The 23502-nt window shown below is 35.8% G+C and overlaps 1 protein-coding gene across 7 annotated transcripts in view; it reads right to left on the bottom strand.

The window, feature by feature from the left end:
* Positions 1-1785: 1785 nt before the first annotated feature.
* The window catches only part of Irak4 (interleukin 1 receptor associated kinase 4), a 25165-nt gene continuing 3448 nt past the window's right edge, over positions 1786-23502 (bottom strand). For 3 of the 7 annotated variants that reach the window (XM_013079051.3, XM_013079049.3, XM_013079052.3), the window contains exons 2-12: positions 19644-19813; positions 17152-17297; positions 16060-16242; positions 15317-15477; positions 14331-14395; positions 11643-11757; positions 11100-11209; positions 7081-7264; positions 6124-6186; positions 2959-3117; positions 1786-2842 (exon numbers count right to left, since the gene is read on the bottom strand). In XM_013079051.3, coding sequence (XP_012934505.1) covers positions 2807-2842; positions 2959-3117; positions 6124-6186; positions 7081-7264; positions 11100-11209; positions 11643-11757; positions 14331-14395; positions 15317-15477; positions 16060-16242; positions 17152-17297; positions 19644-19804 — 1383 coding nt within the window. In that variant the 5' untranslated portion in view covers positions 19805-19813 and the 3' untranslated portion in view covers positions 1786-2806. Of the gene's footprint in view, positions 2843-2958; positions 3118-6123; positions 6187-7080; positions 7265-11099; positions 11210-11642; positions 11758-14330; positions 14396-15316; positions 15478-16059; positions 16243-17151; positions 17298-19643; positions 19814-20762; positions 20874-21317; positions 21471-23502 lie in introns of those variants that run through there. The other 4 variants (XM_013079050.3, XM_004863166.3, XM_087200077.1 and 1 more) reach the window with 3 other exon arrangements.

Raw genomic sequence — 23502 nt, 5'->3', positions numbered from 1 at the left:
TGAATGCCTGACCGAAGAAAATTATTAAGGGAAGTGATACTAAGGTTTTTATCCAGCTATGGTTCAGTTTATCTTTAGGAATACTAATTTATGATAGCAAAAGTCTTGCAGTTTTAAGTGTAGTTGGTAGTATGCATTTCTATCCCATCCCCACCCCGACCCCTTCGCTGTGCTGGGGATTGAACCTACAGCTTCCTGCTGAATTTCCTTATAATAAAAGTTCAGTCACTGGAAGGAGCTAGGCTGCAGTCCTTTGTTAAATTTTAAGTTCTTAAAAAAGGTGGAACCATTATCTAGAAAGATACAATCTAGCTACAGAATGGTCATGATGTCAGGAAACTAAAAATAATGACAATATTCTTAACATCTGCTCATAGAACATTGAGAAGCTTATAATTAAAAAATTAAAACTGGCTAATCCATAAAACAATGTGTCAGAAATACAGAAACGTGGTTACTCTTTCTAAAGACTAGGTAGGCCAGTGGTTCTCAACTATGCTATCATCACTCACTAGTTTATGCAAGTTGTTGGAGGCAACATGAAAGTACCAAAGTTTATAAACCCTCTGTTAAATGTGTCTACAAAATCCTTTTTTTTTTTTGTATTTAAAAATTAGGGGGATACATCTTTCAAAAAAAGAAAGCTCTACCTAGCTGTCACCACAGAACCTCCAAGTCTGCCTTGTGGGAAACAATTAAAAGGGGCCTGCACATTATTTCTCTTCAGAACTTTCGCACAAGTCATGTCCAGTACCAGCTGAGGGCAACCACTCTGCTTGTTCATTCTCATAGTTAAGAGTCACACAAGATCAGAGGTCTGTGATGGTTTAGAAACCTTCAGGCCATTGGAAGAAACCATGTACTTAACCTCTACTTTGGTAGCTTAATTTACTATATTATTGCCTTCAAGAGTTAAGGTACATCTTATGTATGGGAAGTTAGGCCAAAGATTCATAAATACGATATCAACTGCATTTGATGAAATAGAAATGTCTCAAATTATGATTTTGAAAATCAATGAAACAGTTTATTAAAATTTTTATAGTGTGATCAGAATCCATAAAACTACATATATGCTATTTTACATGTTTTTCAATTACCAAATTTAACATTAATTATATTTAAAATAATTACCAGGTGTTATAAACCATATGTCTCAAATTGTGTAGGTTCCTGTTGAGATTAATTTGAATTAAGTAATATTATTATTTGCCTTTTTCCTTTCCAATTACCAAATGTTTCATTTCTGCTTACTTAATTTATAAAGGTCATTAGGAAAATGTTCTTTGTTTCCCAGAAGACTGTTTCGGAAGGTCTCAACAGTATGCCATAAAGGATGATCATCTTCTGCTACATCTCGCTTTACACACTTTTGTTCTGGGTTTGAACTGAAAAACCTAGTAACAAAGTGGTTACTGAATGAGCAAACAGATGCAGATACTAGGTATTCCTTCCACACATAGTAGATTTTTTGTCCATTCCTTCTGCTCACCCAAATGTACAAAATGAATTTTCAAATGATATAAACTAAGAATTTTAAGCTTAGAAGAAATAGTTAAAAATCATTTTTAAAAAATGTATTTGCCACTACTAGTAGAGGTGTTTCACTCTCTGCAGTGAAAACAGCAAATTACAAAAGACCAAAGCCTGATGAAAAGCAAAAGCTAGTACCCTAAACCTCCTGGTCTACTGTAAGCATGATGAGATCACCACAGAAGAATCATCATAGGAGTCTCTGTATTCATTTTCTATTGCTACATAATAAATTACCACAGCTTCAGTTGCTTAATGCAACTCATTTATTATTTCACAGTTCAGTATGGCAGAGGTCCTGGCATATCTCAAACAGGTCTTATGCTGAGCATCTCACACAATGGAAATGTAGTTGTCATCCAGGACTGCGGTATCATCAGAAAGTTGCAGTATTCTTAGTCCTTTCAGCCTGCTGGCAGGCTTCCGTCCTTGGGTTGTACAACTGAGGCCATATTTGTTTCCTGTTGGCTGGAGTTGGAGGGTAGCTCTCATCTGCTTGCGACTCCTGTAGGTTCTGGCTGGTGTGGACCTCTCATACCAGGGTACTCACTACTTCAAGGCCCACAGGAGAATCTCTCAACTTTCTGTCAGGGTACACCTGATTCCCCCAGGCCTTATTCTACACAGTTTGCCTTTTGATACTCAAAGTCAGCTGATTAGGCCCTTAACTGCACCTGCAAAATCCTTTTAACTTTGCTGTATAATACAGGCTAACAATGGTTATATCATCATTGGCATGTCATTAGTTGATACTTGCTTTGTGGTGAATGTTGCAAATAATGTGAACATGATTTTATAACTGCATCTAGAAACTTTAAATGTTGTATCACTTTAATATTTACAAAATGTATATTTTGCATCACTTATTTTCATGACTGTCAGGGAAGCACAGTGGGTATTTATCCAATGTTATAGACAGAAAAACAAGGCTCAAGGGAGCTAAGAGTTTGTCCAGTTTTCAGCAGGTTAGTAGTGGGGTCAGTTGGCCTTCAGACCAGCGTCTTTCAGCCCAGTGCTGTAAGTTTTCCAACTGTGTTTGGTGATGTTTGAAGGAAATGTTTTAGGGATTAATGCGAATCCCAGGTTGGCACTAAGTGAGTAGAGCTAAGTGTTGATATGATGGCACTACTTTGATTTGTTAGATTCAATACATGCTTCAATAACCACTGCATTGTCCCATGCTGCCTTGATAAAGATAAAGAAGGCTTAGCAAAAAGATAATTTTAAAAATAGTGTAGATAGCTGTATATAAAAAGTTAAAGAGTCTAAAGTTTTAGGAAGCTGTTATCTCTTGCAGCTGCTGTTGAACCTTTTAAAAAGAACAGACAAAAGAATCATTGCACAGCTGGTTTGAAATGTACTCGTAGGAAAAAAGGATGAGCCCTATCCCCTTTTGCTTTTTAAATGAATGTAAAAAGTTAATACCTTCTTAATATCTGGTCTCCTATTTTTCTTTTCATGCAGACATTGACTAGCAACAGAGTACATAGTTTCAACTGAAGTGGAATCAGCATCATTTATCTTCACATCAATATAATCTTCAATTGTCTTTTCTTCATCTTCGATTTCTTCTTTAATATCCAGCTTAGAGTATTAAAACTTTGTTAAAAGTTTCAAATAAAAGTGAAATAAACTAGACTATAATATTTTTTGACTATGACTTTTAATTATTTAAACTTACCTACTTTTTTTTTTTTTTTTGATACCAGGGATCAAACTCGGGTCCTTGCACTTGCGCAGCAGGGGACAAAACCAGAGCTAAATCCCCGGCCCTACTTACCTACTTTTTAATAACATGTACTTTCATTTAACTATCTTCTTCTATGACTTTATTAAGACTTGAAGACATATAATAGGACAAATCTTAAACAAACAGATTGATTTTTGCTCTTAGACACTTTTACCCATTTGGCTTCTAAAATTTTGTCTTTATGTTATGAGCTCATTGCTTATGTGTTCCCATCAGCAGCACAAGGTGATCTAATTCTTGCTGTGCTTTTGGACTCATATCTCCTGTCTGCCCCCAAAAAATCAAAAAGAAAAAGGAGGCAAGCCCATGATAAAAAAAAATAATGAATGGGAGAGAGGTGTACAGCATTACTAGGATGGGTTGAATGGTGACCTCCAAATTCCTGGAACCTATGAAGGTCATCTTACCAGGAAAAAAAAGGTTTTGTAAATGAAGATGGCCACTAAATCCAATGACAACCATCTGTATATGAGACACAAAGAGGAAGAAAGACATAGAGAAGACTATGTGGCCAGAAAGCAGAGACTGGAGTGATGGGGTGGAAGTCAAAGAATGTGGTCAGAAGCTGGAGGGAAGCAAGGAGAGATCCTCCCCTGGACACAGAATTGCTGACATCTTGATTTCAGGCTTCTGGCCTCCTGAATTGTGAGACAATAAATTTTTGTCACTTTAAGTCACCCAGTTTGTGCTTTTTTTCCGTGGTAGCCCATGGAAATAGTATAGATGGAAAAGATTATTTATGAGAGGTACAATATAAACATTCCAAAAACCTTTCCAAAAAATAATCTTTGAAAGTGTTTGGGCAATGGCAAAATCTAGTGATATAAAGGCTTATTAAAGGACCCCTCTCAGTGGTACTTGCATTAAAATCTTACAGTCACATCATGTTTAAACCTTAAGAATGGGTGAAAGAGTATAATCCTCCCTGAAGCTTTATGACTCTTTACCACTAAATGAGGAAGTACAAAACTTATGACCATGAGAGATTCTGTATTCTTCTTTACTTATCCTTACTCAAGCCAAAGTTATGAGGTGTTTATATACTTTGAGGTGAAAAAAGTCTTAAGTAATTGCACAGAAAATTTAGGACTTTATACAGGCAGGCTTTGCCTAAAAAGCACAAATTGTAAGATACTGAAATACTAAGTGCCACCTTCAGCCTTCCCTGCCTCTTTTTCCCCCTTCTTCTCTTGTATTTTTATTTTATTTTTTTGAGTCAGGGGCTTGCTCTGTAGTGCAGGCTGGCCATATAATTGCAGTGATCCTCCTGCCTCAGGCTCCTAAATGCTGGAATTACAGGCATGTGGCACCACGCCTGGCTTCCTCTTGTATTTTTAATATATATACTTTCTTTACATAATCCAATCTATATCCAACGCTCTGCCAATGTCTGCATATTGAATGGTTCAAAAATGGCACCTCTTTCAGGATGTGGTGATACATGCCTGTATTCATAGTGTACTCTGGGAGGCTGAGTCAGGAAGATGGCAAGATTGAGCCCAGCTTGGGCAATGTACATATGTATATGTGTGTGTGTGTGCGCGTGCGCGCGCGTGTACACACACACACACACACACACACACACACACACACACACAGCATCTCCAGCACAGGCTTCTTTCCTGACCTCCAATAACCAATGAGAGAGTGAATTTTATTTTTCTAAAACAAAATTTTACTTTTTAATGTGTCACTGTAAAAATTTAAATATTACTAATTGGTAACTTTTCATAATACTATCTTCTATACATATTTTCCAATCTGAAATATATTTTATGTAATATAGCACTATTAAATTTCCATTATAGCATAGAAAGCTTTATAATATACAGTTTTATAATGAACATGTAATAAACTATTTCACATAGATTTTATACTTATGATTTCCTCAGCAGTGTATGGCACCAGACCTTTGAGCAAATAAATTAACCTTTCTAATTTCAATTCTAGGGGACATAATCTGATATATATATAAAAAATTATATATATATCAATTATATATAATATATATAATTGATATATATATATACAAATTTTTACCCTCTGGATTTGTGGCATTGGTTTTTCCCATTAGTTCACAGAAATTAGAATACAAGTCAGTGTAGATGTTTACCTAATTTTACGAAAAACTTACACATGATAGTAGATATTTCCATAAATCTTTAATTTTATAAAAGTGGTTCTCAAAGTTTTCAAAATTTACTGCATAGAAACAAAACAACATGGCATAATTTTCCTATTGTTTTACCATTCAGTTATCCTGCTTATAAGTTATCAATGAAATGTCTACTATAAAAAATTAGACAGTGTTTTCTATGATAATTTCACAAATAAAGTACTCCAAAATTGAATTAGAGAATTTTTACTAGCAATTGTATTCTGACACGAATTTGAATGGAAGCCATGATTTTTTTCTTTCTTACTGAGCTCAAAATACTATTGGTAACCCACTCTAAAAATAACAAAAATAAACTAAGTGACCTCAGAAATCCTTTAGTTCTAGTCTCATTTTTTTTTGCTACTGGGGATCGAACTCTGGACTTTGTGCTTGCGAGGCAGTGGAACCACTGAGCTAAATCCCCGGCCAGTTCTAGTCTCATTTTAGTCAAAGAAATTAGAATGAATATATATGATTTTTCTAGGCTTTACAAATATTTCATGGGTGACCTGAGATTAGAAATATTTAATGCTCTTTCCATATTTCCATAATATGCATTTTATATAGTCAGTGAAAAACATCACTGATGGAAAATATCTTCAGATGCCAAGAAGTTACCCATATGTATGAGGACTATAAATGCAAAAGAGAAGAGACAGAAAAACATGAATCTTTTGCTTACTAATAACTGAGGTTCACGTTTTTCATCCACAGCTGGAAGTCCAGTTATTATTTCCAATAAAACCTATGAAGAAAAAAGAAATCCACTGACACAACACTTAAGACAACATATAGAAACCAAAAGCAAAATGGGATTTTTGAAAATTTTGTGGTGCCAAGGATCGAACCCTGAGTTATACCCCTAGCCCAGCAAGTTGGATCATGATTCTGAACTCTGGTGAGTAGTTTCTGCACAAAACACACAGCTTTTAGGTCTTAACACGGAAGAGCACAAGCTGTGGGTGTTTCTCATCACCTTTCCTTCCCAGACTCCATGGAGCCCGTAATGTCCACAAGCATTCCTTTCCACTGACAACTTACTAAAGAACTAGCTCCACTCAACATGTATTCTGGAAACTCTCAATCCCTTTCCTCTCTTGTAGGGGATTTTTCACAAGAATAATTTCCTCTGTCTTCTAGGAGAACATTATTTTCTAAACATTAGGCATATTCTGTAAACTGTGCCTTTACTTGACAGTGCAATGAAGTCAAATTTCCACACTTGAAACATACATGAAAAAATAAGATGAATTAAAAAGCTCCTAATTTCTCCAAGTACCCACACTTACCCTTTTATCTCAAAACTGTTTAGGAATAGACTGTTAGATCAGAAAATGTTAAAAAAAAATCAGAGACTAAAGTATGTATTGTATGATGTCATTTTATGCTTTGATTTAAGCTTCACCCTACTTCATGAGGCTAGGTGACAACAAAATCATTTCCTGCAGTAATTTCAAAAATCAACTAAAATTTTTTACACACTGAGAGTTCTTACAAACTGTCTGGTGTAACTCAAGGTTAAAGTGAAAAAAAATATATATATGTATATATATATGAGAGCTGAGCAAGAAAAGAGTATATTAAAATATTCTACTTTAATTTCACAACTGTGGAAGGATGGTTACTACAGGTAACTCACCACACCAAAGCTATAGATGTCGGACTTGGGTGTTATTTCTCCTCGCAGAGCTTCAGGTGCCATGTAAGCTGTGGTGCCTACAACCCTGCTGGTCATGACTGTCTGGGCAAACTTCTCAGAAGCCCGTGCAAGCCCAAAGTCAGATATTTTGGCAGTGAAGTCTTCATCTAATAAGATATTTGCACTGAAAACATTTAAATTTTGAAGAAGAAATTTTTTCTTTTCATGTATATTTATACTGTATGACACTTTATAGTAAATATCATAAAAATCTAAAATTTGTGTATCTGGAATTCACACTAGAGCTAAAGAGAAATGATTGTTTTCCTTTCTGTTTCTCAGAGAACATTTATAAGAGTAAAAATAAAATAAGGTTTTCTAAAAAACAAATGAAGCTTTCTAAACAAGAGGGATACTTCTATTATTCTACAAACAACTTTTTATAGGGTAACTTCCTACAAAGTCTTACAAAGTATCATTTTTCTTTTTCTCTATCTTCCTTCTTTCCACTTTCTTTCCCTCCCTTTCTTTCTTCCTTTCCTTCTCTCTCCTCCCTTCTTTCCTTTCTTTGCCTTTTCTTTCTCCCTCCCTCTTCCTTGCCTCTCTCTTTCTTTCTTTCTCAAAGGGATTGAATTCAGGGCCTTCTGCATGATAGACAAGTGCTTTACCATTGAGCTACAGCCCTGGCCCAAAAGTACCTTCTTTTTCTTTTTAAATTTTATTTACTTATTTTTATTACAACATACTATTTGTACATTATGGTAATTCAATACATGTATACAATGTAATAAACAAAATAGGGTGAAAAGTCTATCTTTTTAAACAATAATTTTTTTTTTGGTACCGGGGATCGAACTCATGACCTTGTACTTCCGAGGCAGAAGTGGTGCCACTGAGCTAAATCCCTGGCCACCTAAACAATAATTTTTATGTACTGGGATTTTCATACTCTTTCTTGTCTGTCATTTTCAGGTATGTCATTATGTTATTTTAACCCACAGCCATCCTACTGTGCTAAAGAAGCAGCAGAAGTGTTTCCTGCACTCCAACTGTGCTTGGGTCTCCTCTATGAACGTCTTTCTGTTCCCCAACCTTTGCTCTTCCCAAATTTCTATACTATTCTATGCTATTTTTTCTGTTCTGCTCTGTTCTAGTCTATTCTCCTATAAGATTGAGACCAGATGGTATTTTTTTAATGACTGGCTTTGAAATATGCCAAAAGTACCATCCTTAATTTCTTTCCTAAATTTTTTCAATTTTTTAAAAAACAAATTTCCAAAATAACTCAATTATTCATTTCCTCAAACTATTTTTTCTCTGTGCCATCTGGAATCTTGTGAAGAGGAAAGATTATGGCTAAAAGACCTTAATTTATTCATTATATGCATTCATTTATTCATTCAACACAACCTTATTGAGCTCCACATGTATTGTAGTATTTAAGCTCAGAGCTAAATATAGGGGAACGCTTAGGACTTTATCTGTGACCAACACATATGAATATTTTTTTAAATTAGTAAGTACTACATGATGGTAATAGGGATAAAAAGCTGAGAGAACAATCATGTGCCTATAAGAATTGAGAAAAACTCCAAAGAGGCAGTGAGAAATAGGCTTAGTCTTAAGGATTATTACAAGTTGATAGATAATGGAAAAAAAGGCACATCAGGCAAATGGACCAACATGTACAAAGTGATGAAAAACCATGAAAGAACAGGGTATATACGATCAATGTCGAGAAAGTAGTGTCTAAAGAACCCGGAGAGAATCTGAACTCTATCCTCTAAGTGATACGAAACTATGTGAAGTTTCCATTGAAGGTAACTGATGTTACTGGACTTGACTTTAGGACTATAGCCTGGCAGTGTTGTGGTGAATAGATGAGAAGTAGTACAGACTAGTTTTAGGTCAACTAGAAGGTTTATAATGAAGCCAGCAAAAATAACAAACTCTTAAACAGAGACAGAACACTGGGCGAAAAAGTAAAGTGCAAATTTTCAGGTACACATAACAGAACTTTGTAAGGGGCATAGAGAATAAGAAAGCCTTAAGTATGGGAGACAGAGTGAATAGTGACTTTTTCTGATCAGAAAGAAAACACAGGAAAAAAGCTTTTGAGTTGAAGAGATGATGAATTTGATTTCTGAAGTACAGGCTTAGAGGCAATCCAGGTGAGGTGTTTTGGTATAGGATACTGAAAATATAGGACTAAGCTGATGTTACAGATTTGAGTCACTACATATGGGTAGCAGGTCAAATCTACATATCATTCAGTAAGAACATGTAGAAGAACAGAAGACATATTAAGGCAAGAACATGGGATAGTGATATTTCTCATCCTTTCCACAGTTAGTGCTTTTGCTTGGGATCCTTCCTGCATTTCCAGAAACCTTCCTTTATGACTTAGTTCACTCCTGTCTTCTATTATATTCTCTCTTATCTGGTTCCATCCCATAAACATATAAGCATGCAATAATCTTTGTCATCTTAAAAACTGTTTCTGGAATGACACATTTATTTCCAGGTATCACACTTTAGTAGCAAAGTATCTTAAAGACCTACCTATTTGGAAATCTCCGTTTTCTAAAGCTCCTACTTCATCCTCAACGGCAACCTGACTTCTGACTCAACTACTACACGGAAATGGGTCTCCATAAAGTCATTAATGACCTTCATGATACTAATCCAGTAGCTGAAGCACTCGATCTCCCTGCAATCTCCCTATCTTACCTTTGCGCATGTATACTTTCTTAGGTTTCTTTTTCGGATTATTCTCTTCTACTTCACCATAAGTCTTGGGGTTCCTTAAGCCTTAATCTTGGGCATTTTTCTTATCCTTTAAGTAGCTATAATTAGATAACTCAATTATCAAGTGTACATAAGTAATATACACATTTATATCTTCAATTCAGACTTCAGCTCCAAACCTGCATATCACACTAACATCTCCACTTTTATATCTTAAAATAAACTAACACACAACATGTATAAAAGAAAATTCACATTTTTTACCCCTACCCTTATCTGTATAAAGTGATTCAGGCCAAACTCATTCCAGAGTGTACTTCTGGATGCCATAATTCCAGGGGTCATTCCTGACATTTTCCTCTCCCTGATCTACCCATAGCCAAGATATCAGCACATTCCACTATCTTAATCTCAAAGCTGCTCATGTCTCTTCACAGGAATTGCCACCACTAGGACATCTATGATCACCACTATCTCTTCTTACAAGCTGCTCTCTACACTACAGTCCATGTGCTCATTGCAAAATTTAAATATGATGCCACATTTTACTTCTTCAACAGCATTTCATTACACTTACAATAAAACTAAAATCCTCACTTTGGTCTACCAGGTCCTACAGGATTAAGCTCCTTCCTATCTGTTTCATTTTATTTTACCTCCATCACCTCCTCACTTTTTGCATATCATTACAGCATTTATTTCCCTTCTTGTAACCGATCATGTTCCCATATTCTCTCTCACTATGGTCTTACAAACGTGGTTCCTCTGCCTAGAATGTTTTTCTACCCCTCTCCTACAGTCATCTTCCAGTTGTGCCTCCTTATTTCCTGTTCATTCTTTGGATTGCAGCTTAGATATCATTTCCTTGGGAACTGATCTTTATAATAACACTAAATTTTATTATTGTTCTGTAATCTGAATGATATCAAACTCTACATATACTGCTTCATGTATAGTCTGAGAACTGAAAGAACTTACAGAGGATGACGGTGACTCAGAAAACAGTTGCAATGCAGAAGCTAAGAAAGAAACAAATTTTCACAGGCAATAAAAAACAAGTCAAGTAGGAGGACTACTGGAAACAGGTCACTGGGTTTAGAATAAAGGAGATTACAGATGTCCTTAAAGAGAAGAACGTTCATGGAGTCATGGGGAAAAAAGTCTAGCTGCTCTAAGTTAAGTCATGTACGTGGAATAGTAAACAAAAATAGTGAGAGGAAATTATTCTTTAAAGATGGCTTTTCTAAAAGATTTTTCACAGTAGCATTTACCTTTTAATATCTCTATGAATATGATGGTTTTCATGTAAAAAACTGATGCCATTAGCTGCACCCTGAGCAATCTTGCATCTCATGTGCCAAGAAAGTGGTGGAGTACCATCCTTATGAAGAAATAAACCAATTTATAAAAAAAGAGGATAAGAAAAGATCTGTAGAGAAACATATACCAATATTTTTCTAGGCAACAACTGAAAATGATATTAAGTCACTAAGAATTGAGGACTGTTAATTTTTTTAAATTGATAAACATAATTTCTAAATAAGATCAAATAGGGATTAACACTCACTATTTGAAGACAAAAATATAAATGAGCAACTTCAAAGTCTAGGCTTGACTGATAGTTTTGTTTTAGATTCTCACCAAAGAGACTGGCAATCCCAGTGGTTTCCATAAAAATGGTCAATTTTTACAAAACAGAAAACATATTATGTTTAATGTGCCTTACATGATCCTGTCACAAAGTATTAGTATTGCAACATAGAAACAGAAAGCTAAACAGTCTTATGAATAACATCTTATAGTAAATATCTTACCAAGCAAGACAATCTGTCTAGCAATGAACCGTTGGGCATGTAGACATACACTAAGCAGAGATCATCGCCATCACTCGAAAAACCAAGCAGTTCTACTAGATTTTCATGTTGACACCTGTGACAAATAATTTTGCATGGGTAATTATGGTCATGAACATATATTCAGCTGCAGGTTAAACGCTATTCAATTGAGAGAAAAAAACAGAATGTTATAGACCATTTATAATGTAGTACATGTTTATGCCTACATTGATTACACAAAAATGATTCCAGAAAAGTCTACTGAAACTTTTATAATACTTTCAAGAATTCTGTAACATGTTAAAATACTCCCTAAATGCTCAAAGCATCTTTAATCACATCAAGTTCACACATCTCTGATCTTTAATTGTATCTGATTATCTATAACAATGAGACTTTTTAGCACATTTGAGAGTAATAAAACTAAAGAGATGCAGTATAACAAAACTGCAGGCATCTGCGGGATAGCAAGGCTGAGTGTTCCAAGTCTTAAACTGAAGGTCTATCTCTGCTATATGTGACCTACGGCCAGTTAACAACTTCACTGAGCCTCTGCTCCTTTAACTTCCCAGCATAGAAAATATTACCTGTTAGATCATATGGATGCTACAAGAATTAAATGAGGAAATATATGTGAGCCTAGAAACGTACCCGGTACATGATAAATGATCCATCCTGTGCTTACTCGTTCTGTTCACTCAGAAATGATCTATAATTATGGCGATACTTTTTACCAAATCACTTTCTCTACCTACATACATATTTTCAGAAGTATAAACTGAAGTGCTCCATTTTCCACCAAATTGCCATATTTTAAATGAGTAGTTAACATTTTCTGCATATATTATCTATAAGGTACTTTGATGATTTATCTGGTTTGTTTTATTTCATCTTCAAAATAGGTTACAATTATCCCATTCTACAGATGAGAAAACCAATGGACAGAGTTAAGAAACTTGCCTGAGGTTATTCTGCAAGTAAGGTCCAGAGACTGGCACTTATTAAAAAATGGTAAAGCTTGTACTCAGTGGTAATAAGGTAGTAATGAAGCTTGAAACTGTAATACATTGATGACAGGAATATAAGTTACCATTATTTGGTGCTGCGTATAGCTCAGTGGCAGAGCACATGCTTAGCATGTGCATGGCTCTGGGATCAGTCAGTGGTAGTAAATTACCACTAATTATCTATGAAGCAATCTGAACATATATTTGGAAAGTCTCTGAAAGTTCATACATTCTGAACTAATAACCCTTGCCTAGGACTGTATCTTGATGAAATAAGCAGAAGTGGATTTAATGATTTATACATAAGCAACTTTAAAGGAACTTTAATTTGTAATACTGAAAATTAGATTAGAAAAATTTGGTAAAATATGATCTTCATCTGTGCTAGAATGTTGTAAATAATTTAAAATGTTTTCAAACAATTTTTTTTTTTTTGGTACTGGGGATTGAACTCGGGTCCTTGCACTTTCGAGGCAGGCGCCGGAACTGCTGAGCTAAATCCCCAGCCCTTCAAACAATTTTAATGACACGGGAAAATGCCACATACACATCTTCAAGCAAGCACATCAAACTATTAGCAGTGATTATCTCTGAGTATTTTAAGAGATGGTTTTTTATTATTTAAAACATATTTACCTGTATTTCCCTGATTATCTACTTTGAACAAGTTACTTTTAGAACTGGCAAATGGAGGTAGGAAACAGAAATCCTGAAAAAAGAGTTTTGATCTTCTTACAGTGTGTATCATTTTTATGGAGGCAAATCAATTAATGGGGAGGCCCATTAATTATTTCTTAAGGTTATGTAACTAGGAGTGATGATATATAGCAATGGCCTCATGCATGTGATTTGATAAATCCTATTAGGATTCAGATCAAAAGCTCAAACTCTGGGATCAGATCTAGATTTGAATTCCATCTCTAACAATACTGGTATGTGACCTAGGGCAAGTTATTTAATGTTTCCAAATTTTTGTTTAAAAAAAGAGGTCACATCAGTTGTTGAGGCGATTAAATGCACAAAAAGTACATAGCACAGTTGTCTGCATGTTATATGTATTCAAATATCAATCACTGTAATTACTAAAATAAATTCCTGACTTGATTTTCCTACCCTTCCCCATGATGATTAATAATATCTCAGTATTGTGGGTCAATGCCTTCTAAACATCTTTGCATATAATACTTCTCTAGTTACTTTACAAGTGTTACCTCATCTAAGGGCCTGTTATTCTATAGTTTTTTTCTTTTTTAAGTATCTCTACAATTGATTTCTCATGAATTCTGGGAGCAGAAAATAAGGTAACTGAAGATAACAGAAATTCCATGTAACATTACCGTGATTTAAAACGCTGACTAGGGCTGGGGATTTAACTCAGTGGTTCTGGCGCCTGCCTCACAAGCGCAAGGTCCCAAGTTCAATTCCCGGTACCCCCCCCAAAAATATTAAAATGCTGATTGCTATTAACATACAGGCATATGAGTATACATATGTCACAGAACTGAAGAGCCCAAATTAGTAGTCTAAATACTTTGATTTAATATTATATATCTGTATTTGCAAAAATCCCTAGTTCATGGTACACTTTGGATAGGAAACCAGAATCTCACACTTTGTCTTGTTCCTTTTTCCTACACCACACTGCAAAATTAATACTTACTTTGCCATTACTTTTATTTCCTGATCAAACTGTTGTTTCAGTTCTTCAGTGCTAATGTCAACCATCTGAAAAAAAGTATATACAATATGATACAATATGATAATCCCATGGTTCCTAAAGCTGAAAGGTGGCTCAAGAGAAAGAGAACTGATTTGCTTTCTTTAAAATCATAAGGTATTACTCTCATTTTATAGAGATCTAGAATTATGAATGATTTGCTCAACGTCCATGGTTTGTAAGTGAATGGAAAAAAATATAAACCTCACTGAATTGTTTTAAGAACAAAATAAAATAATACAAGACTTCATTGCACAGAACATTTTTTGGGAAAAAATCTGTAGTAGAAGACAAGCAAATCTGAATGCAAACAGAAAATCAAAACCTGCAAAAGTATTTTCAACTTATATGACAAAAAGTGACTTACAATGTAATAACAGGCTTACAATAGAAGAAATTACCAAGCATAAAGTGAAAAGCTCAACGGAAATGGGAAAAAGAGATGAAATTTTTTGATCTCTTAATGTGTTTTCCAAACTTTTTAAACGAGAAAAGTAATGCAAATATACTCACATAAATTTTTCTTAGTATTGTTACTATTTTAATCTTGTTTGTACTTGAAGCAGTGTGTAAAGGAGACCTCAACTTTATTTTGTGAATCTCTCAAAATTATCTGATCCTAAGTACGTGTGCATGACTACATTTTTCTAGGATGGGGTTCATAACTCTCACCAGATTTTTAAATGTTAAGAATTATGAGCTTAGTATAGTATTTATTTAAATAAAGTACAAGGCTGGGGATTTAGCTCATTGGTACTGCGCCTGCTTTGTAAGTACAAAGTCCTGAGGTCCTGAGTTAGATTTCCAGTGAAAGAAAAGAAAAGAAAAAAAGAAAGAAAATCCTGAAATACTGTATTTTCTAAAGATTAAAGCTTACACTGATTTAGGAAACAACTTTTTTATTTTTTATTCTTGAAAACATAACTTACTGCTGCAAGCTTCTTCACAGCCACAGTTGTGTTGTTCACACAGCCTTTATACACAACTCCAAATCCTCCCTCTCCCATTTTATTGCCACCAAGAGAAATAGGTCGCTCATCAAAGTCATTTGTGACATTCTTCAATTCATAAAATGAAAAACAATGAAAACCTATAATGTCAGTAAAATAAGAAAAAACAATTAAATAAAAAGGAAATGGGTTGTAATAATTTTGATATTTTCTCACTTTGAGGACTATATGCACATATATATGTATGTACTATCTCCAACTATAACTTGGAGGAAAGCAAGACAGAAGAGGGTAAAACCATTTTTAAAATACAAACTGTGACTTTTATGATGAGAATTCTGTTTGGTGATACTATCCATCAAATACTGTATATAATCACCTGCCCAAAATTCTAATGACATATTGGTGAGTGTGGTCCACTCAAGCCAAACTCTCTAGTCATATATTTTCTTTTTTAAAAAATGACCTGCAAGTTATATAAACATTTACTTATTTTTTCTTAGTTCCTGGGTTGTCTGCATGTCCTATTGCTTCTAATCGCTGATAACCCGATGACTACTGCAATGAAAATAGTACTTAATAAATTAGGAGATAAAACCCCACAAGAGCTTTTGCCAGTGTGCTTCTGATTGCTAAAAAAAACAAAAGGAGAGATTTATTTTATAACAGTGATTATCTCAATGACAAATCCACTAGAGAAAAGCACTGAAAATGTTACTTACGTGTATCACTAACTTCTAAACTGTTATTTTCTGAACTTGAGGAGTCACGTGGGATATGGTCTTGGTCAAGGCTCTGCACGGGTGCTGGAGGTGTGGTCCCTTTTTCATAGAAAGGCATGTGTTGCTGCTGAACCGTTACAGCTTCTTTAGATGGTACAGTATTGACAGGTTTGGGAATAGCATCTGCCAAATGGAGTAAGATACAAGTTGTCTTCACATAGGAAGAAGTGTTTGTGAGAAAGTTAAACCCGGAACTCAGTTCCTTGAACAACGTTTCTGTTTGCCTAGGTTGCCCCTATCTTCTCACAACACGGAAGAAGCCACCCAGTAAAAATTTGTCATTGGTGATCGACACGGGTAGACAGTAAGGCTGCATGTACAAAAAGTGGTTCGTGAACCATCTGCATCACAAGCACCGCAATACTTGTGTAAGAACATAGTTCTTGAACCTAATTCCAGAATCCTAGTTCAACAGAGTGGGAAAAGGCCTGGGAATCTACATGTTTAACAAGAACATTTAATGATTCTTATGTACAATAAAGCCTGGGATTTACTGGTGTAAGTGACATCCAGGGGAAAAAAAGTAAGATTATGTGGAAGACAGCTAGGCCCGGACATACCAGAATGCAATATAAGGGAATCATGACCACGGAGCCCTATCAGTGTGGAAGTTAAAGGTTGAAAAAAAGCTCAAAAGAATAACTAACTTCTTCTAGCTCACACTACATATCTGAGGTTTATATCCATTTACACTTCCTCCTGGGGCTGGGGATTTAGCTCAGTGGTTCTGCCACCTGCTTTGCAAGCCCAAGGTCCTGAGTTCAATCCCTGGCACCTAAACTTCCTCCTGGCTCCAAGCCATCTGACTTTAATGGTAGATCAGATTCAATTACGAAGCTTCCATCACCTTAGCAGCAGAATCCTTCGCCTCAGTTGCTTGGTAAAAAGTTGGGGAGGGGGACTGAAAGAATAAAGGGACTCAAGTGGAAGGTTTGTCAATTAAGAGAAAAAAGTAACAGTAAGAGGAAACTTCTATTTCTTCCCTTTATCTTTCTCACCTAACTGTTGACACCCTGGTCACACCCAGTTTACCTGGCAGCAAAAGACTTGCAGGAGCAAAAAGCTCATTTTGGATCAAAATATCCACAAGATCACCAACAGTGCAATTTGTGGTACCCCAGTCAAACAGTAACTCAGAAGTGGGACTTTTTCCAGTTTGAACTAATGCTTCAAATCTCCTTAAAAACAAGTAAGACAGAAACAAAGTTAGCATATAACGAGTTCATATGAGAACAGGAATGAATTCCCTCTGTCCCTATGTTGTTCATACTACCTTCTATAATATTAAAGGAAAAAGACAGCAGATGAACTATCACAAATTACAGGGAGGCAGGAAAAACAGGCAGAAGGAAAAAAGATGCTCAAGATGATAATGAAAGTTAATATTTACTGAGTACTTAATAAGTCTATACACAGTGAGCTGTAGGATACACACATATAAACTTCCATAAAGCTACTTTGATTATTGTACTGATTTACTAATGAGAGAGCCAGGCTTGGGGTGGGGGAGAGGGTGGAGGAAGGGAGGGTACAGCCACACAGCCAATAAGGTGATTCCAAGTTAAGATCCAAATTCAGATCTCTCTTGACATAAGAATGTGCTTTCAACTTATTTAGCTGTATTATTTTCTATTGGACTTATTAACTCTGTTAGCTATATAATTTTTGTGTGTGTGTGGTACTGGGGATCAAACTCAGGACCTTGCACCTGTAAGGCAGGCGGCCAAACCACTGAGCTAAATCCCTGGCCCAGCTATATAGTTTTTTTTTTGGTACGGGAGATCAAACTTGGGTCCTTGCGCTTGCGAGGCAGGCGATGAAACCACTGGGCTAAATCCTTGGCCCTCGGCTATATAATTTTTAATAAATTGGCCAGCTTAAATAGACTATGCATGAGCTTAGGGAATTATGCCTTTGATCTTAACTACATTTAATGAAATTGAAGGAAAAACAGATCCTTTTTTCATTCCATTTCTTTTTTTTTTTTTTGGTACTGGGGATTGAACTTGGGTTCTTGCGCTTGCGCAGCAGGCAGCGAAACCACTGAGCTAAATCCCCGGCCCTTCATTCCATTTCTTAAAAGAAGTAACACTTAAGAACTTAACCAACATAGCTTGGAGTATTTTTCCTTCAAATTTTTTATTTGAAAAAACTTCAGACCTTCAGGAAAGTTGGAAGCATAATACAATGAGTAGTCATTTAACCTTCACCTATACTCACTAATTTTCTACTTGGTAATTTGTTTTCTCTTTCCCTCACCTTCCTCCTTCCCTCCCTCCTCCTCTCTCCACTGTCCATATTTACCCAACTACTTTCTCCTGATTAAATTGAGATTAAAATTTTTGGTAAGAACACTACACAGAGGACAATGTGATCTTCCAACTGTATTATACCCAGAGGCACAAAATGGTATCATATATTATCGGTGACACTAAGTTTGATCATTCAGTTAAAAAGGTGCATTTTAGATTTCTTCATTATAAAAAAAATTTCACCCTTCCTAATTCATAAGAAATTTGTGGATCATACTTTAAAATCTTGTGCATATCCTGTTCATCAGCAACTTCTTAGGCCCACTGACGAGCTTTGAATGAACCAATTATTCACTGGTTGTAAAGTGGCAACTTCCTCATTCTACCATTATTCTAATCATTATTCGCTAGTATTATTCTATAAAGAAGAGCTTTTTTCCTTCCTCACACTGCTGCTGCAACTATTCTCTGTAAATTTTAATAGTAATAGCAACAATCTTTAAAAATTGGCTTTCAAGTTTTAAATTTGAGCTTCTCCCAAGTAATTCAAGATGTTTACCCTTCATATATGGTAATATTTTCTGGAAGGACTAACATAAGAGCCAAGACTTTGGGTTCTTTACCAGGTTACAGCTGTAAAAAAAATAAAATTTTCTCCCTATTGTTATTAGACAAATTTTGACACAAGTTTTACCTTCAATGATTGACAAAAATAAAATCTTTGCTTACATTTTACACTAATAAGCAGAGATGGTTAGAGAGAAAGAATGAAAATTATCCAGATGATTTTGAAAAATCCTGGCTAAGATCTAACAAGTCTGTTTGTAGGCATGTACACTTATAAGCAACAACCATTAAAACGTCAATTTGAAGAACTTCCAAAAGACACTGTTAAGGGTGAATTAGAGATTTACACTTAGAAATTTAGGCTCCAGAATTTCACTAGGGATTCTTATGACATTGTCATGGTCCTTCAAACTGGAAATGCAAACTGTGAGGCAGAACAAACTGATTTGGGTTTAACAGAGAACAAGAGGAAAGGTAGGAATCTTGATTCTAACTCAAAAACTTAACCACAAGATCACAATACTAGTCTAGCTGAAAAGCTGGATAGTAAGCAAAAATTGCAAAGAAAAGAAAAAGTAATTACTGACTGCTCTCATCTCCACAGCAGGTAGGTTCACTTTCTAAACTTTAACATTAGACAGTATTTATACTTTGATCATTCTTGTGATGTAAGAATTTAGAAAGAAAAAGCATTTTATATGTTACCTTATGTGAAACTGGTTGTATCTATCATCACCAGATGGTTTTTTAATAGCGACAGCTAATTTCTTCCAACCTTCTTGAGGATCAATAAAATCCGACAGCTTCCTTATTAGTCCAACATTGAGGCAGCGCACATATGTTGATGGTGTTATTGGTTTGTTCATCTTCTAGACCTGAAATATGAAAAAGTCTCATTAAAAATTTACAGTGGTTTTACCGGTGAAATCTGTAAGCTTATATATTATACACTGGATATTGTATGAAAAACTGGCAACAAATTATACATAGGAATACTCCAAAGTCATCTAGGGGATGTCCTAAGGAGAAAGCCATATTGAAATGTATCCATCTGATTGTACTCTGCATTTCCTTCCTTTTTCCATCAATAAATATCAATAAACACTGAAGGACTTTGTTCTGACTCAGATATTTTTCAAGTGACATTTGTACAAAAGAGCAAAAAGTTGACTTTAACTGAAAAATTCCTGTGATGTGTTCAGAAATCAAGTCTTTTTAAATTTAAAATATTTTTCTCAACCAGTACTTATTTAGTATTAAAAACGTATGCAGTACTGTTTGATAAAAGTAAAAAACAGGACTGAAATAGTTTACATAGCATTAAAAGATATATGCCACCACATACTTTGTACAGAGTGTATTCTTCCCTGACCTCTCCACAATTTTGAGTTCATGAGATCTGCCTGACTGCAATTCATTTGCTACTAAACTAAAACCAACCCATGGTTCATTACTTCAACTACTCTGCAGACAGAACGTTTATTTCCTCAATCATCTTTTATTCTACTACTCCATCCTGGAGAGTTTCAAGCAGAGATAAATCTCACAATCTCACTTGTATACCAGATCTGCTAAATACAGCTGCAGGGAAACAGATAACTGAGGAGATTGGTGTGAACACAATTTATGATAACACTTTTCTCATTGGGCCTTCAACACTGCTGTTAATCCTTTTACTTCTCTCTAGACTTCTATGTTAGTATTCACTTCTTTTTTGGTCTTCCTTGACTACCACATCTATGGTAGGTGTGTTACTTTTCTCTCACTGCTGAGACAAAATGCCCAACACCCAAAGTTAAAGGGGGAAAGGTTTATGTAGCTCACAGTTTGCAGAGGTTTCAGTCCATAATCAGCTGGCTCCAAGGCAGGGTGGCAGAGGGGCAAGAGTGCATGGCACCGGAAGGCAGCAAAAGCCAAGGGGCCTTAACAGCGTCATTCTGCTCCTTTTATCCCATCCAATCTATGGGATTAGGGCGGTGCCAAACCAATCACTCACAGGTAGTGGTTTAGTAATCAGACACCCTTAATCCCAGCACCACACTCTAGATTCAGCCACCTTTGAAAAAGACTGCATGAGGCTTTGGGGGAACATCTAGACACAAGATACACTATTATCAAGACAGATCTGGTTAAGTAAGAGGTTGAAAGGGTGAGTGAAAGGGAATGATGATGAACTCAAAAGGAAATTCCATGCAGAGGGAATAACATGGGAAAAGGTGGGACAACCTGGGTTAGGCTCAAGCAAGGAGCCTCCTGTGGCTAGCCACGGGATGCACATGTGAAGGGAGAAGAAATGAGGCTGGAGAAGCCGAAGGGCCAACTAATAGTGTGCTTTGTGTGTTACACAAGGAGTTTTAACTTATACTGTCTAAAACTTACAGGGAAGCCATGTCAGAAGTTTTAAGGAGGTGTGTCATACAATCTTATTTTCTTAGGTAGATTCCTCTGGATAAAAAGGAGCAGAGATGTATATCAAGGCAAGGAGACGAGTTTGAAAACTTTGTGATAATCTAGGTGAGCAAAAGTGAGAGCCTAAAAAAAAGTAGAGAGAATGGAGAAGAAAAGTGTTAAAAGGTTTAGAAAGTCATATCAAAACAATTTCACTTGAAATAAAAATACAAAAAAACCCAAACAATTTCACGAGATCAGAGTTAGAGGAAAAGGAGACTGAGGAAAAATAAAGATGATTACTGGGTCTGTGAAATGCCTGCACCATATAGGGGAGCTGGCACCAAGCGGCTACAAGGTCTGGGCTTAGCAGAGAGGTTTCAGCAAAGAATGCTCACGATGTGCACATTCTTACGTGGGAATTAAGGGTATACATACATACATGGTTGAGGCAGCAAGTTGAAGTGAAGTTGCCTACTGGGAATGCATAGGATGGGAAGGGATGAAATAAAAAGAATTTAAACAGCACTGATAACTCATGAAGGTAAATAGTGTGTCAGATTTCTAGAGTCAGGGAAAGGCTGACATAAAAGACTCAGAGAGGTTAAAGAAATCTTGATGGGTGTTAGATGTGGAAATAAGAAAGCCACTTAACTGTTCTTAAGTTGACTGAAGAATAGTTGTAGTGATGGCTGGGTGTGGTGGCACACATCTGTAATCCCAGCACTAGGGAGGCTGAGGCAAAACATCACCATGAGTTGCAGGCCAGCTACGGTTATATAGTGAGTTCCAGGCCAGCCCGAAACACAGAGTGAGACCCAGTCTCAAAAAAAAAAAGAGTGAGAGGGCCAAGGGGAAGAGGGACAGGAAAATGGAGGATAGTAATTCTCAAACTTTATCTTAAGACTCTTTACACTCTTAAAAATTATTGTGGACTCTATAGGGCTTTTGTTTATGTCAGCAATATCTACCAATGTTTATGATAGTAGAAATTGACAAAGAAATTTAAAAATTACTTAATTCACTTAAAAGTAACAATAAATATGCATGTTAGCATACATATTTTAATAAAGATAATTATGAGGGGCTGGGGATTTAGCTCAGTGGTTCCACCACCTGCCTGGAAAGCGCAAGGACCCGAGTTCGATCCCCAGTACCAAAAAATAAATAAATAAATAAAGATAATTATGTATGCCAAAGAAATAGAAAAGTGACATTATTTTACAGTTTCACAAATCTCTTTAGTGTTTAATATCCCATCTGTGTTCAGTCTACTTCAACATATTATGTTCGTTGGTGCATATGAAGAAAATACAACTTCACACAGATGCATAGTTGGTAAAGTGAGTTTTTAAAGAGCCTTTTCACAAAATAATCGTTATTTTTCTCTAATATTAAAAGTTGGTAAAAAAATAATTTTCTAACAGGTAAGCTGCAAGTTATGTTAGAATCTGAAGTTGTATCAATGAATACTGCACATTAAAATCTGCTACACTCAATGAATCATTTACCCATATGTAAATTTGACTTTACAACTCCCCTGAAAGAGTCCCAGAGACCTCAGTCACACTTAAGAGAGCTGCTGGGGTGAGAGCTGCTGGGGTAAGAGCTGAAGGCTTAGGCCAGTTGATGATATAAATGGGATAGCAAATAGAGTATAGTGAAAAGCTCAGCCTCAAACAGAGAAAAACTCTTCTTTTGAATCCAGAAAAGCAGAGGTCTCAATGCAGACTTGAAGGAAAGGGAGAGTTCTCAAATGGGGTTATTTTCTCTGGGAAAGAGGATGTGAGGTCACCTAGGGCGAGGTAAAAGAACTGCCCCAAGCACTTCCTGGCTCAGCCAGTAAATGCCTGCTTCTCCTCTCAGCCCAACTCAGAAGGCACTCGAGGCCTTCCTGAGCAAAGACTATTGGTACAAAATGTCACCTGATCTTACTTCTATTACAACAATTACTATATTTTATTGACGATGCTTCTGCCTTCTCTGCCAGGCAGTGTGCTCTCCCGGGCAGGGACTAAACCAAATTCAATTCAGTGACCACATGAATTCGTGTTGAATAAAGTCTGATTTTTTAAAAAGAGAAATCAAATCTACCTATAGATTTTGCAATTGCTCCCTTCAAGTTATTTCTCCTTATTTATCCAGATTTTTTCTACTATGATAAGTACAATCTGAC

This window comes from Heterocephalus glaber, unplaced genomic scaffold, assembly GCF_053883595.1.
Source record: "Heterocephalus glaber isolate CG9 unplaced genomic scaffold, H.glaber_assembly_v1.0 deba00001733, whole genome shotgun sequence".
Lineage (NCBI taxonomy): Eukaryota > Metazoa > Chordata > Mammalia > Rodentia > Bathyergidae > Heterocephalus > Heterocephalus glaber.
Note: the sequence above shows the minus strand (reverse complement) of the source record. Positions and strands in the feature narration are given on the sequence as shown.